Source organism: Thermobia domestica, chromosome 11 (assembly GCF_964235325.1).
Source record: "Thermobia domestica chromosome 11, izTheDome1.hap1.1, whole genome shotgun sequence".
NCBI classification, from domain to species: domain Eukaryota; kingdom Metazoa; phylum Arthropoda; class Insecta; order Zygentoma; family Lepismatidae; genus Thermobia; species Thermobia domestica.
The window spans coordinates 154390452-154405882 of NC_137464.1; the positions used below are offsets into that span (position 1 = coordinate 154390452).

General features: G+C 37.9%; 1 protein-coding gene across 1 annotated transcript; it reads right to left on the minus strand.

Moving 5' to 3' along the window:
• Positions 1-9339: 9339 nt before the first annotated feature.
• On the minus strand, positions 9340-9966 carry LOC145665327 (zinc finger BED domain-containing protein 5-like). The gene has a single exon (XM_081732627.1). It carries the CDS (start codon positions 9964-9966, stop codon positions 9340-9342), a length of 627 nt encoding a protein of 208 aa, XP_081588753.1.
• Positions 9967-15431: the final 5465 nt, after the last annotated feature.

Consider the following 15431-nt stretch of genomic DNA (forward strand, 5'->3'; position numbering starts at 1 on the left):
GTTTTGAATGAAGGGATACCTCCCCCGTGGTTTCTACAGATACACCACTCTCATCGCTTCATATTTAACAGTCGTACCACACAAGCCGGTGACGAGTTTTATTCCTAATAAACATGACGCGACCAAAGACTTAGTGCTTCGTCCAGGAGTGTTTCTGAAAGCTGACGTCTTCAGTGATGATACCCACAGTTTTCGCCTATCTTATCAGTGAAACACGTGAAAAATGTAAACCAAATGAACGAGAAAATGTGAGTGACCTCCAAACGGCTGACCTTGTGGAATAGCGATTGTGGCAAGAATCCATTGGTTTTATTTGTGTCGTCTCTTAGTCACCGGCTGTGCGCTATTCTTGTGTATTGCTTCTGACTCGTGTTACATGATTATGTAGGACAGTAATGCACTTTTGCATTCCTTCTGCTTAGGTAGTCACGATGTTTACCTACCTTCGTAAAGTTTCTGGTTTTGTGTACATGGTACAATTCAGTATACCGGTATATCATTTTTTCCATATGGTCAAAAATATCTATGGTGTTTATCCTATTTCTTAGATTTATATGTTATTTTGTGGGCGAGGCCTACTTGCAGGTATGTTCTTTGGAAATTTTTACGGTTTTGTAGGGTACACATTCATCTTTCGGGTACATTTCTTGTGTTTTATCTAATGCTAGCTAGGGTCAACTACCGTCCGTACATGACTTTAAATATTAATTCTATATGCAACCTACCTAATAAACAGCTATAGGGCGCTTCATATCGATTCATGACGCTGAAGTATATTGCTTGTAAGACAGTGGTGCCCCCCTTATGCCCATGACGCACCCCCCGCAATTGTCTATTAATAGGTGTTCTTCCATGAAAAAAAAACTTTTCGATTAATTTTTACACCCCCTCAAACGTATTTATATAGATTTTTAACCCCCCCCAAATATTTCAATGACGCAGTTTGCGTCATAGTCCCCCCCTTGTGGGCACCCCTGTGTAAGAGATAAATGATCCAGATTTATCCTTTGTGTCTAATTATACTGCCATTGTCAGTATTGCGCCCCCGTCATTTAGTACTGCTTTACTTTTCAGAAGGGGCCTCGACGCCACTCACAAATGGAGCCTGACGTTAGGGCGAGCCATTCGATGTGTTATTTATGAAATACTTTGCACAAGATTTAAGCAATTTTAAAGAAAACCGCATGTAACTTACAAACGTAATGATTTAGAACAATGTATTTTAAACATATAATAACTAGATATATAAGGAAAACATTAGTGTCAGTTCATAAGTAAACATTCAGTATGACCATAGTTATTGAAATATAAACTTTGGTGCAAAGTAACCCCATAAGACAAAAAAGTATGTTCGACATACGAACATAACGTTTCTGTGCAATGTTTTCCCTTCAGTACGTATACATTTTATTTTCTACACAAATCTGCATGCAGTCTACAAATATTGATATTAGAATGATGGTACTGATATCAGTACTTAGTTTGAATTACCGATATTTGTAAAGAAAATTATGTATTTTCTGGTGCCGACATAGGAACCACGTTCTGATAGTTTGGTATGTCCCATAAAAGTGACAATGCAAGAACAGAAAGAGTCTCCGTGAACTGATTTGCCTTGGTTGCTCTTTATATCCAAGAATATCATCCCAACCGCAATCAGTGGAAGATTTACGGGTTTGGAACTTTCAGGCTAAAGCCCAACCAAATTGCATGATTTCTTTTTTTTTTTTTAAAAAAAAAAAACATCTAATGTCAATCCTATGCGTATAAGCTGCAAGCACCCCTCAAATCTAGTAATTTCTAAAAAAAAAAAAAAAAAAAAAAAAAAAACCGAAGTCTTTGTGAGTGCAGCCTCTTTCAAACTACTTTTCTGGATCCACCACTGTTCATAATTTATTTCCCAACAATAAATTCATTCCGGCATCTTCCTAAATAGAAAATTTGCCTAAATTTAGAATGCAGGAGGTTCCAGTAGTAATAATTTCCTATCTAAGTGATATTTTGGACCGGTGCAAAGTAAACTCGAGTAGAGCCTGAAACTGCCTTCTTCTAGTTTTATTTTTTTATGACTTTAAAACGTTTCACATTTCAATTTCAACTATTGCATCAAAGTCCCATTATACACAATAGTATTCTACGAAACTGACTTAACTCTGACGGAAAATCTTGTGCGTGATGTCTTTCAAATTTTGGCGGCCTTTACAGTGACTGCTTTCCACACCTCTACAACAATGAACCCTTCCGGTAATTAGAACTGATGTTAACTGCCAACATTATAGCCAAAATACAGTTAGATGTTCTATCTTACGGTGGCAGTTGAAACTTCCTCTTTACTATTCATGATTTTGCCGACAGAGAACTGTGAAACTCTTTTCATATTTTGTGCAAAGTAATCTCTGATGTGCAAAGTAACCCCGTCTTACGGTATGTATTTTGGCTGTCTACAGGCCCTCAGATATAAATAAATGTATGGCCCGCTAACGCTTTTATGGAAAGAAGTTGTTAAAATCCTACTTATTACACGATATCCAATTTTGTTTCTTTGGAGACATGAATTGCCAGATGTTTTCTTAAGACACGAGTGATGAATAATATCCATCTCCAGCATTTTTATGTTTCATTACACATATGTACCCTTGTGCTTATAAGAGGTTGGCTTAATTTTCATAAGAATCATAATTTTACTTTCAAATCAGTTCGAGTTGGTTCGCTCGTTATCTCTCGGTGAGCCTCCTAAGTAGATTATTTGATATAGAGCTATACCAAGCCTGCTTCACAAACTACCTATATGCAGGTATTAAGATGGTATGCTTGCTTCCAAAATTGTATGGTCGAAGTTATTGGAAATTAAACAGTCAACTTTTACATTCTGTAATCGTCGACCATGTTCAGTGTTTATTTACTGCTAGCTAGACACGAGGTTGCGCGCTTGTACGATCTACCTCTATATAAAACCCCAATTTCACACTTTCTTTCAAGGCATGGAGAATTGCATCGTCAATACTATCCTGAATTGCACGAATTTCTCTACACTGTTCTATATAAACTATAGAACTAACCAAATAGCATTTACAATATGGTCCAATTATGTTAAGCACCCATTAAAATAGGTGCAGCACACCCAATCCTTGAGCATTGATATCAAAGACGGGACGACTGAATGGTTTGTCTCTGAGTCCTCGTCTTGTACGTCTCAATCGCCAACATCAGTTTATCTCTCATGTAGCCACCTCTGCCGGACAGAACGTGACTATTAAAGACATGCTGTACGCTTAATTTCAGGAATATTACACGGCGTTCTATTTATTACCCGCGACTGATACTTTAGTATCTCCCCCTTTCCTTACTAATATCCCATCGGCTTATCCGTACAATAATGCACTTCTTTAGTGGTGCCCATCATTCTCTCCGAAATACAGACAATCTCCTCCTATGTTAAATGAAGTGCAGCTCCCATAAAAAAGGGTATTACTCATTACTTATAATTATTCTATCACGCCTTGTTTCAGTATTGTACTAAAACACAATAACACACTGAGCAAGGCTATGTGATAACATGTAAAAAAACACACACACACACAATCACGTAACAGTTTTAACACAATAACTGTGTCTTCATCAGACTTCCACTCCTTCTGGCTGCTTGGGAGTTGGTTATCTCTTATATACACGCCGGAGATCAACTTGTAATTAGGCTCTGTCCCTTTATTAAAAAGTAACACTTGTGTGTTTCATTTTCACTTTTTAGCTTCTTTCCATTTTCTCACCAATGTTCTGTTCTCTACTTCTATGACCTCTGCTCCTTCCCACGCTATTCTTAGGTAAAGATTAAGATTAAGAGAGAAAGGTAAAGAATAGTCTGGAAACAAGGAGAGACAATATATGAGAAAAGAATAGTGATCATAGGAAATATTAAGATTACTGAAGAAGAGAAACAATTTTTTAAGGATATAAATTCAGAGTAGCCAAAGAAGAGGTGAATAAGGAAGATGGGGTTTATGGCATAGAGGAAGCACTTCAGGGATAGATGAAGAAGATAGGGACAGAATTCGGAGTAAACTAGTAAACATAGTAAATGACAAATCAAGAAGTCAAAGGGGCAATCTTAATGGCAAAGAGAAAATGGGAATGAAAAGGATAAGAACGAGAAAGAACATAGTAGTGGTACAGGCAGACAAAGGGGGTCCTATAGTTGTGATGGATAAAGTATGGTATGAAGAAAAACTTGGAGATCTGAAAGACGAAACATATAAAGATGTGGCGGAAGAATGACAAGAAGAAGAGATAAAGAAAAAGATTACAGAAGTCTGCAAAAAGAAAGAGTTCAAGAGGATAGTGAGAGAGGTCTGCAGAAAGAAAGGGTTCAAGAGGTTAGTGAGAGAAGAAGTTACCTAGGATGAAAGCATTTGCAAAAATCCACAAAGAAGTAGTGAAGTTGAGGCTGGTGCTTAACTCCAGGAATAATATGTTAGAACCGTTGGAGAAAATGATTAAGAGGATAGCCGAGGCAGTCAGAGAAGGACAGGAAAGTAGGAGAGTAGAGAATGAGCAAGAGGTTAAGAGGATGATAGATTAATTAAGGAGAAGAAAGGAGATTACTGTATTACTTAGCTAAGAGTATGTTCCCGAACCTTAAGAGAAATTAAATATTGAGAATAATGGAAGAGGAAATGGGTGAAAAGAAAATAGAAAATTGGGACAGAAAAAAAGTAAGGAAAGTATTAGAGGCATTGTGGAAGAATGAATACTGTATAATCAGAGACAGGACTGTTAAAATGAAAGGACTTAATACAGGACCTTGTTTGAGTCCAGTACTATCAGATATAATAATGAATCGATGGGAGGAGACTATAGAAAGAGGAGGAGAAAGATTGCTTCTTTTTGCCGTTATGTAGATGACTGTTTGGGAATATGAAAGGGAACGAAAAGGCAGCTGGAGAAATTCATAAGAGACGTGGAATGAAAAGAAAGGGATTAGACTAGAGAATTAAATAAAAGTATCTCTGTGAATCTGAAAAGCCTTCGACACAGCACAACATCGTTATTTGTTGGAAGTTTTACAACCGTAACACCTCTCACCTGATACTCACCGTTTTGCACTACTCTATCACGATGACACTTTCTAATTACAAATCAATAGCAATTTTCTCGCACCTTTCGCTATTCATAAACGTGATCGATAAGGTTGCGCTCTATATGGAATATTAGTTTGGAATATTAGTTACTTCAAAGCTTCCAGCACTTCCTGCAGCGGTCCTCCACAATTTCCATCAGTTAAAAGCTATTTCGTGCACGAACGGTTTAATACTTCTCTGCACTACCGCTTCTCAACTTGTTTCGGCGTTACGAAAAGTAGAAAGCTTTTCCCGTGCTGGTACTTCCGCAACAATGTTTATACGGGTAGTTGCTGAGAACTTCAATTTATATGCCCGTAGCCAAACTGCCTTTATAAAATTGTTACGTGAGTACCTTAGGATTCTGAAACATGGATTTTTGGATAAAGCATATTAGTTCCTAAGTGAAGTCTTGACCTGACTACGGTAGGTCCCCTAGTTTTTGAGCTATGTACCTTAAAAGTTCATTTTTTTCATGTTTTCGGCAGCCGGTAACTCCGAAAGGAAGCATTTGTGCATCCAGGTTAGTCTATACTTTCTGTCTTATCTTGGTGTCAGGAATCACTTCCCAAACGTTGTCGGTGTTGTTTTTGAAACACCCTGTATAACTAAGCTAGTATGTTAAACAATACAATGTTTCAAACCAGATTAGATTAGGTTTAAGGAATAGGATTAGGTTAACTAGGATATATGAAATAAGACAAGATAGGTTAGGTTAGGTTAGGCTCGAGTTTAGTTATAGTAATTTCATTATAAGGACAGGTGTCTACTGAATTGAAAATTTGATCGAGATTTGTTTGATGGTTCAAGAGTAATTAAGTTTTATTTATTTTTATGTATCTCCCTCTCCCATTTCCCTCCCCAAGTTCTCCCGTGAAAGTGAAACGATAAAAATCATCTCAGGTCCGAACCTCATCTATGTTAAAAATTTGATCGAGATTGATCCTTTGTTTCACGAGTTATCAAGTTTTATTTATTCTTTTTAACTCCTCTTTCTCCTCAACCCTAAGATATATAATCAAAGTAAATAGACAAAATACCACCTTAGGCCCGAACTTCATCTATGTTGAAAATTTAATCAAGATCGGTCGGGTGGTTCAATAGTGATGAAATGATAAAAGTCGTCCCAGATCCAAACCTTATCTATGTTGAAAGTTTGATCGAGATCGGTTGGCTGGTTCAAGAGATTAGGAGCCACAAACGTAGTTATAATTTTATAATATAGGTTATTATTATTATTATTATTATTATTATTATTATTATTATTATTATTATTATTATTATTATTATTATTATTATTATTATTATTATGCGTACTTTTGAACTTGCACGGCGAAATTACTGCAAAATATGTTTTATTTCTCTATTTTTTCGTGGATTGTATGCTTTCCTTGTGGGCATTAATTTCTCTCTAGGCCGTCGAATAAATGAAATTTGCTGTGCACTTTAGTGCAAATAACGTTACAGGAAGAAGCCGTTTCGTTCCAAAGATCAGGGTTCAACTAAGTAATGTTTGGCTTGTAATTTCAGGTGGCCCAATAGTGTAAAGGTAACGTAATGACTTTGTAAATAATACAGCTATCTAATATAGGTTTCAAATCCTGTTCACCCCAAAGTTATTTTTCTACAAAATGATTGTGAAGAATCGACTTATCATACTGGACAAGCAATACATAAGAATCTGGAAGCAAACACCTGTGTCATGATAGAAACGATTTACGAATGTTGGTTGGGAAAGGGCAAGGGAATTAGCAGGACATTCCAAAGACATCATTGATCTGCAGTATACACTTTTAGTGTTATCGTTCTCAGAAAGAAACATTACATCATTTCTTAAACAAAGTTAGACTAAAGCAATCGGTGGTGTAGTGGTAGTGTGCTAGACTTCCACATGGAAAATCTTGGCTGCAAACAGAGATTTATCTTCTGATGGAGAACTTACAAAGCATCACTGGCGATAATTTGAGTAAACAGTGTGTCCGTTCTACATCATACACTGCAGTGATAAGTATGTTTCATATTTATATTCGTTCCCCTCCCTCTCTCTCTTTCTTGACGTTTTCCTATCTTGTCTTTGCATCTTTCACTTCTCCCCCCTCTCTCTCAAGCACATACGCACTACATGTTCCAAAGTTAAAACGGAGCAAGAGTTCGATATACCTGGTCTGGAGAATTTAATTAACTAGGAACTTCGCCGTCGTGTTTTTCGTGCTCTGGAGATAACATCTCCAGTCCTAGTCATATCTGACACAAATACTGTTTAAACGCACAGAAATAAGTAAAATATCTTTTTTATCCTCTGGGTTACCGAGTCTCAGTCGAATTACCGGGTCACTACGGATTTGGGTCCTCGACCCAGTGGTGGTCTACATCATCCGACTGACACGATGATCCATTTGAGCTCTTAACGTGTTCATTATATATGTGCAAATAACGTTATATCCGGAAGAGATTAAATCAATGCTGGATGTTCGGAACAGATAAATCTTCGGAAAAGACTAGAAAATGGCCTCTTTGGTTATTTGAAAACATAATTTTATTTATACTAGTTCGACATAAAATTTGTTTCCATCCTATAATTCATTGTGTTGTATTCATGTTGAAATTTGAAACGTGCTACATTTATGAGTAACATAAACTTTTGCTTTCGAACATTTGTAACTTTTCATTACGATACAGTTTCTATTTTTAATATAGGGTATTTCTGATAGAAATTTAGCAGTAAAATAGCATTCTTCAATTTCTTTCTTTCTTTCTTTCTTTCTTTCTTTCTTTTTTTTTTCAGTTTGCATTAGTAGTCTGAAATGGAGAATATGACCAACGCTATCTACTGGGTATATTAGAATTTATTTTGGATCTGTACGTCCAATGAACATTACCGAATTTGCAATCGAACCACGCGGAAACAAAGCATGTGTGTTAAACTTTTGACATTATCCTAGATGTTTCTCGGAGATATACAGTTCTGTTGGAAATTGAGTATGCTATCCATTATGAAAGTGACATAATTAATGTTTAAAGCATCCTCTATATATTCGAATAGGTCTGAAAAAATATGTGAAAACAAACGTTATTTCTGTATTACTGTTGGATTTCTGGAAACGGAACTTTATAATGTTAGGTTGTTTTCTTACTACGTTAAAATTTCACATTTTTATCTGTTCTCCGTTTTATTTTCTTCTTTTCTCGCCTTCTCTCTCTCTCTCTCTCTCTCTGCCTCATTTCTGAAGCTCTGTGTAATAAAAATCCATTGGTTTCAATGTTTCATTGTGTGTCAATTTCTCCATACATCTTATGAATCTTGTTTCGTCTCGGTTTTGTTATTTCATTTTATCGAAAGTAATACATGTGTAGTTTGAAATCAGAATTGCGCTCATGTTGTTAGCTAATTTTAGTATGGGAGAGAAGAAAGGAGGAGAGAGGGGGTCTCTTTACCTGACACGATTATGGGATAAGAAGGTGTATATTGGGTGGCCTAATTGCACGGCGTTAGGTGTCGCAATTTTTTTGATGCGGAGTGTACAAGCGCTAGCGTTTGACATTTCTCGTTTCGAACCCTAGCTATATAGGAAATGATTCGAAAACTAGGAGAATTGAAATCTTAAAGAAATTGAGAGAAAAGGAATACCATTCTCCCTAATTCGATCACCCTATTTGCGTGAAAGCATTTTTGTGATAGAGATATGCCCAAATAGCCAGTTATTTTTGGCTTTTGAAACCTTTCCATATTAATTTCGATATTTATTACAGAGATATTTATTATTTCGATATTATTATATTTATTAAAGTTAGTTTCGGTTTCCAAAACCTAAAAATCTATTTCGAGTTTTTGAAATCAAAACACCGGATTCGCTTTTCAAAGTCGAGTATCAGTTTCAGTTTTTGAAATCGAAAATCGGTTTCAGTTTGCAAAACCGAAAATCGATTTTGATTTTAAAAACCGAAACCAAAAAACGATTTGCAGATAGTTGATTTTCCAAAGAACTGAAAACCGAAAATGTCACGAAATGTGACATTTTTACTTTAAACTATAGGCCTCGTCCTATGTAGCGTCACTGTTGAGAAAGAATAAATACTTTTCAATCAACTATTTTTACTTTTCAACCCAACATGATTAAGAAAAGGTGCGCTATCTTTGTACTACTATTCATAATGAGGCGCATGCGATGCATGTGCTTGTTCTCGATATTTATTAATAACTGCATTGATATCCACGTTGGTACTTTCAGGCGCAAGGAATTGCACGCTTGCAGTTGGTTTCTGTGTTTAGTCTTGCTCCTCGCCATCGCTGATAACCTGCTTCACATAAATAGGAAGAGCTAAACTGAAGTAGCACCTTCAAAGCTTCAGTAAAAAGTTGTGGATAGGTTTGCTGAACAGACAGCCAAAACAGTGCCAGTTTTTTAGGGTTGAAATTGATACGGAGTGAGCTATCTTGAGATAGGTCGATTAGTTCCTCATCTGCCTTCACTGATATTCCAATTGAAATGCCACTGACAAACAGGTTTGCAATCCAATTCTGTTTCTTACACTTTTCCATATTTTCAAGGAAGTAACATTCAAAATTTTCTTTCAATGCCTCCAAACGTGCGGATATTCCAGAAATTACGGAATCCTCTGGGTTCACTTCATTTTCGATCACGAACGTTTGAGATGTTTCGAAATAGTTATAATTGTCATTTTCAACGTTACTTTTCCATAAAACAAGTTTCCTTATGAAATCTCCAATTTTATCATGAACTGCAAATATGTCGGCTACTTCTGTGCCTTGCAAGTAGAGATTAAGTTCATTTAGTTTCGAAAATATATCAGCCAAATAAGTAAGCTTCAGCAGAAATGCCTCATCGCACATCTTTTCTGCATACTCGGTTTTCTGATCCAAAACTATCGCGACTTATCACGTAGTTCTACAAGTTTTGTCAGCAATTCCCCCTTGATACCCAACACAATTCGATGTGCAAGTACTTCCCATCTCCTCAAACAGTTTACAGTGACTCCAGGAAATTGAAGGATATTGTAAATACTCATTTTTTTTTTAAATAAAAATATTTTGTTTTTACAAACAATAAATTTCCAAAGGACACCATACAAAAAGCATTGCATTTCCTCGTCTGTCCGATTTGGGTGATTTTTGGATATGTTGTAGCTGAGGACCCCATGATCAATTGTTTATATGGGGCCAACTCCCTATGATCAACCCTGTGACCTCCAAAGGTTACCAAAGGTCACCACACCGTACAAAAAAGCATTGCCTTTCCTCGTCTGTCAGATGTTGGAGATTTTGGATACGTTGTAGCTGAGGACTTTCCAGGAAATTGTTTATATGGGGTCAACTCCTTATGGCCAACCCTGTGACCTCCAGAGGTCACCAAAGGTCAAACAACGGGTGTTGGTAGAACTGATCCAAACTTGGCATACAAAAATAGTTGTATGTTATACTGGGGTACTGCAAATGAGGATAGTCCACGTAACAGTGTGAGGTTACAGGATTGTTTATATAGGGAGTTAGTCCCATATAAACAATTGACCTGGGAGTAATTAGCTACAACATATCCAAAAATCACCAAAATCGGAGAGACGGAAATGCCATACTTTTTGTACGGTGTCCTTTGCTAGCAAGAGATACAAAGAGACAGCTGTATTTATTCCAGTTCATTGAATAACAGTCCGTATCAGTGATTGACATGAAATTTATTTGGGACCCGAGCGAACACAAAAATTATAAAGTAGAACTGGATGCTTACATTTTAATAAATCAAAATTAAGTTAGTTTCTTTTATGTCTATCGTAAATATTTCACTTTGAAACTAAATTGTAATGTAAATTAATGAATATAATAGCCCTGTCGGTAACGATCGAGCAAGTGTAATGTAAATCTCTTTCTCAATAACTGTATCATATGAAATTGTACGCATGCGCAAAAAGGGTTAAAGTGTTTCCATATAAAGATAACACAGAACTAACACTACTCCGGACGCAATACCCTACCCCGTAACAGATTTTCACTCACTCACTCTTTTTTCATCCTAACTCACAAGGAAGGGTCACGAAGTGGTTCCACTGAGATCCGAAACAGTCAATTGTGTTTGCATTTGCTATGTTATAACTAGACGAATCTCAAAATTATACAAGCCACGGGGTGGGATATAATGAGCTTTGTAATGTAAAAGCTACAAAGCTTGCAGAATAGTTCGAACCGGGTCATTTGTTCGGAAACGGTTGGGTAAGTGGAAAGCTCGGCGTATCCCATCATTTTCAAGGACACACTTTTAGGGTTAAAAAAGTTTGCCTCAGGGTGTCCCGCAGGGTCCCAGTTGGAATCCAACTCAAAAGTTTCAAATGGCAAGGAGGTTAAGTAGCACATCGTTTGAAAGCCGTTGTGAAATGAAAGAAAATGGAGCAAGTCTCGACTCTGTACGACAACCCTGTGCAAAATGGCGGCGGATCAAATTATACCAAAACTTAATTGAGAAGTCCATGGCCACCCTTATAAATCGGAAACGGTGGGACAAATGTGAAAACAGGAAAGAACATGTGGCATTCTTTTCAAACTACAGCGATTTAAGTTAAAACGTTTTGCCCTGGGGCCTCCACAGGGTCCCACGTGGGGTCCAACTCAAAAGTTTCAAATGGCAAAGGGGGTTAAGTAGGACATAGTTTGAAAGCTGTTGTTAAATGAAAGATGATGGAGCAAATCTCGACTCTTTACGATAATCTTGTGCAAAATGGCGGCGGGCCAAAATGTAAACACAAACTTAATTCAAAAGTCTATGGCCACCTTTAATCCAAGATGGTCGGTTAAAACCTGTCATTCATAACAGTACAAATCTAAATCTCTATTTTTCTCTATTATATATTTAGAAACAATAGGAAGACTAAAGAACAGTTGAATTTCGATTCACTTCAACTATTATTTCATTCTATAACAATATATATATGTTGAAGACCGACCCGACCCGACCCGACCCGTGACCCGAATTGACTGACCCGACCCGACCCGACTGACCCGACCCGTGATCCGACCTGATTGACCCGACAACCCGACCCGAGCTGACCCGACAACCCGACCCGAGCTGACCCGACCCAACCCGAGCTGACCCGATCCGATCCGAGTCGGGTCGGGTCAACCCGATCCATTTGAGAGCACTATGGTCACGACACTGGGTGAACGCCAAAATGCACTCCCATTGGGAATTAAACCCGGACCACGTGTAGCGAAGTCTTACACGTTAACCACTAGCTAGATCAAGCGGGGAATTTGTATATGCATCTTAATGAATATTTGGCACTTTTGAGGTTTGGTTATTTCTTTTTATAACTGATACCAATGTCCGACTTGGGAGAAATTTATTTATTTATTCTTGCTTTAGTTCTATGTGACGAAATTTTTCTTCAAGGTCAGGTTCTCACCTGCTCGGACGGCAGGAGGTCTTCTCGGAAGGCAGTAGCAAGAGTCTCTTGGCGGAGACAAAAGGAAATCGTTTAACTACAATGATAAGGGTTGAGGAAACAGGAGAACACCTGTGATTTTTTCCAGTAGTTGACAGAATAATAAAAACAAAAATGTATGTGGAAAGAAAGTTCTGTTAACATCTGATTCAACAGAAAAAGGAACGCAGATACTGCAGAATATTTTACAAGACATTATTGAGTATGTACTTTTTATAATAGTGAATATGTACTTTTTATAATAGTTGATTTCATAATGAAAGGAAAATTGTTATATTTGAATAAATAGAGGAAGGATGTAAATATTGTATAATCTTTTTCAATACTTTTTTTTTTTAAATTTACTTGAGATTTCTTCATAGTTTATTAAAATACTTACCAACATATCCTCACAAAACAATATATGTTGATAGTAAAGTAGTTTAGATTGATCGAGCTCCTTCAGAATTTCATGTCATGCCCCCCCCGCCCCGTTACGAAATCCTGGCTAAACTAACCAATATATATTCCAGTAAAATTGTTTAGAATGATCGAGCCCCTAGTGTGATGACCACAATATTTCATGTCACGGACCCCCCTCCCCCCCTTCACGCAATCCTGACTACGTGCCTGGGTCTTGGTCATCAATACTGCGTCTTATTCTTTGTCATGCAGTCAAGTCTTGGTCCTGCATTTCGTAATCTTGGTGGTCTTTCATGCTATACAAGAGCCAAGAATGCTCGCCTCATCGGTACAAATGAAGACCAAGTGTGATTTGATTATGGTCTTTCATACTATAGACCCTACGGAAAGTAAGAAAATACGCTCATCGCTACTCGACGATCACCAAAACAAGGCCAAGAGCAAGATTACTATGCAATTCGTCTTGCATATCCAATCTTTATCTTGTTCTTGTATCGATGTCCTTGGGCTTGTTGAAATAAAATGAAATATTCAGTTTAAGGTCCCTCGATTATGCACCAAGGCTAAGGGATATGGTGACCATGAGAAATGAATGAAATTGTGGAATGAAGAAAGTGGGAGGAAACAGGAGAACCCCGAGAAAACCCACTACACGGCGTTTCTCCACCACAAAGCCTACTTAGCAGAAGCTGGGATCGAACCATGGCCACCATGCACCAGAGATGAATTCTCTACCACTGAGCCACTGCAGCCCTGCTTGTGCTTGGTCGTCCATATCCAATCTTTCTTTTGACCTTGCTTAAACAACTTCTAGTTTGGTTCTAAGTCCAGACTCCATATTGGCGTAGATATTAATATTACAGTCGATTGGTAAAATCAATCTTCCACATTTAAAAATTAAAGTACACACAAGTACAACAATAAGCATTTACCATAAAAACACTAGCTGCAAGTGTTCAAAATAGATTTATGGTTTCTATAAAATCAATTGAAAATTGCTATTTTTAATTAGGCAGCTAGTGAACAACAGCAGTTTTCGACTCCAGCCGAGTTTAAGCTCAACCTAAACTCAGTTGACCAAAGTGAACTGACCCGACTGACCCGACCCGACAACCCGACCCGAGCTGACCCGACTGACCCGACCCGATAACCCGACCAGATAACCCGACCCGACTGACCCGACCCGAGCTGACCCGATTGACCCGACCCGAGCTGACCCGAGCTGACCCGACTGACCCGACCCGACAACATGACCCGACCCGACCCGTAACCCGACTCGACCCGACCCGTTTGAGAGCACTACTTGTTGCAACAGTCAGGTTAGGGGCTATTGTAACGTATTCGTGATGGTAATATTTGTATGCGATTCGTTGGTTTCATCACAATATTTCAAGCTATACCAAACATACGAAAAACGTTCATTTACAATATTGGCGTGCGGTATCAAACCACGTGTAAATCGGCTGCGTGGAACTTTGTTGGTTTGATCACAATATTCCAAAAAATAGCATATTTATATAGAAACTATTTTTTCACGCTGGCAGCCATATTGTATTACACATGATACGGCTTTGATATTTTGTGGATATCTACTATTGACCATAAACATAAATACCACATTTCGCTTCTCCAAATCCAGTGCTTTGAGTTGAACATGCGTTCGATACGTAGTTCGGCATTTTGAACTCAAGATGTCGTGTTTTTGAACATTTCGTATCTTTTCGTCACCTACTGATCAACATTCATGCCAAATTTGGTTTTCCTAGCTTCAGCAGTTTGGTATGCCTATCCTTTCGACATAGGTTTTAGCGGCTATCTTGAATTCAAGGTGGCCATAGACTTTCAATTAAGCTTTTGTTTACATTTTGACCCGCCGCCATTTTGCAGAGGGTTAGGGATGGTACCGAGACCGAGACAGACTTTTATATACCGAGACGAGACCGAGACCGAGACAGACCTCTATAAATCGAGACGAGACCGAGACGAGACTTAGGTCAGTCTCGAAAGTCTCGGTCTCGTCTCGAATATTGATATAGATAAATACTAAAATTTCCTTCACTTAAAATTTGTTTCGTTGCTGTGTTAGATAATATGAGAACGGTTGACTGATGTACAGTGGCGTATTTAGGGGGTGGTTATCGGGCTCAAACCCCTCCCGAAATACATTTGTGATAATTTTTTGCATTGCACGTACAACGCAAATATTTCTCACTCGTTCCTCAAGCCTCTCCCGAAACAAAATCCACTGCTGATGCGAATAGAATTCTCTCTCTGTCTGTCTCTTTCCCTCTCTCTCTCTCTCTCTCTCTCTATATATATATATATATATATATATATATATATATATATATGGTCGCGGTGCCACCCAGGTCCGCCCTGCATGGGTTCCCGGGGCCCAACTTTAATTTTAAGTGGAAGCAACGAGTGAGTGGTACCTCGTTCGATAGATCTTGAAAAACTAAAAAG

Coding starts and splice junctions, on each gene's coding strand:
- LOC145665327 (XM_081732627.1), bottom strand. CDS start 9,966: ATGTGCGATGAGGCATTTCTGCTGAAGCTTACTTATTTGGCTGATATA.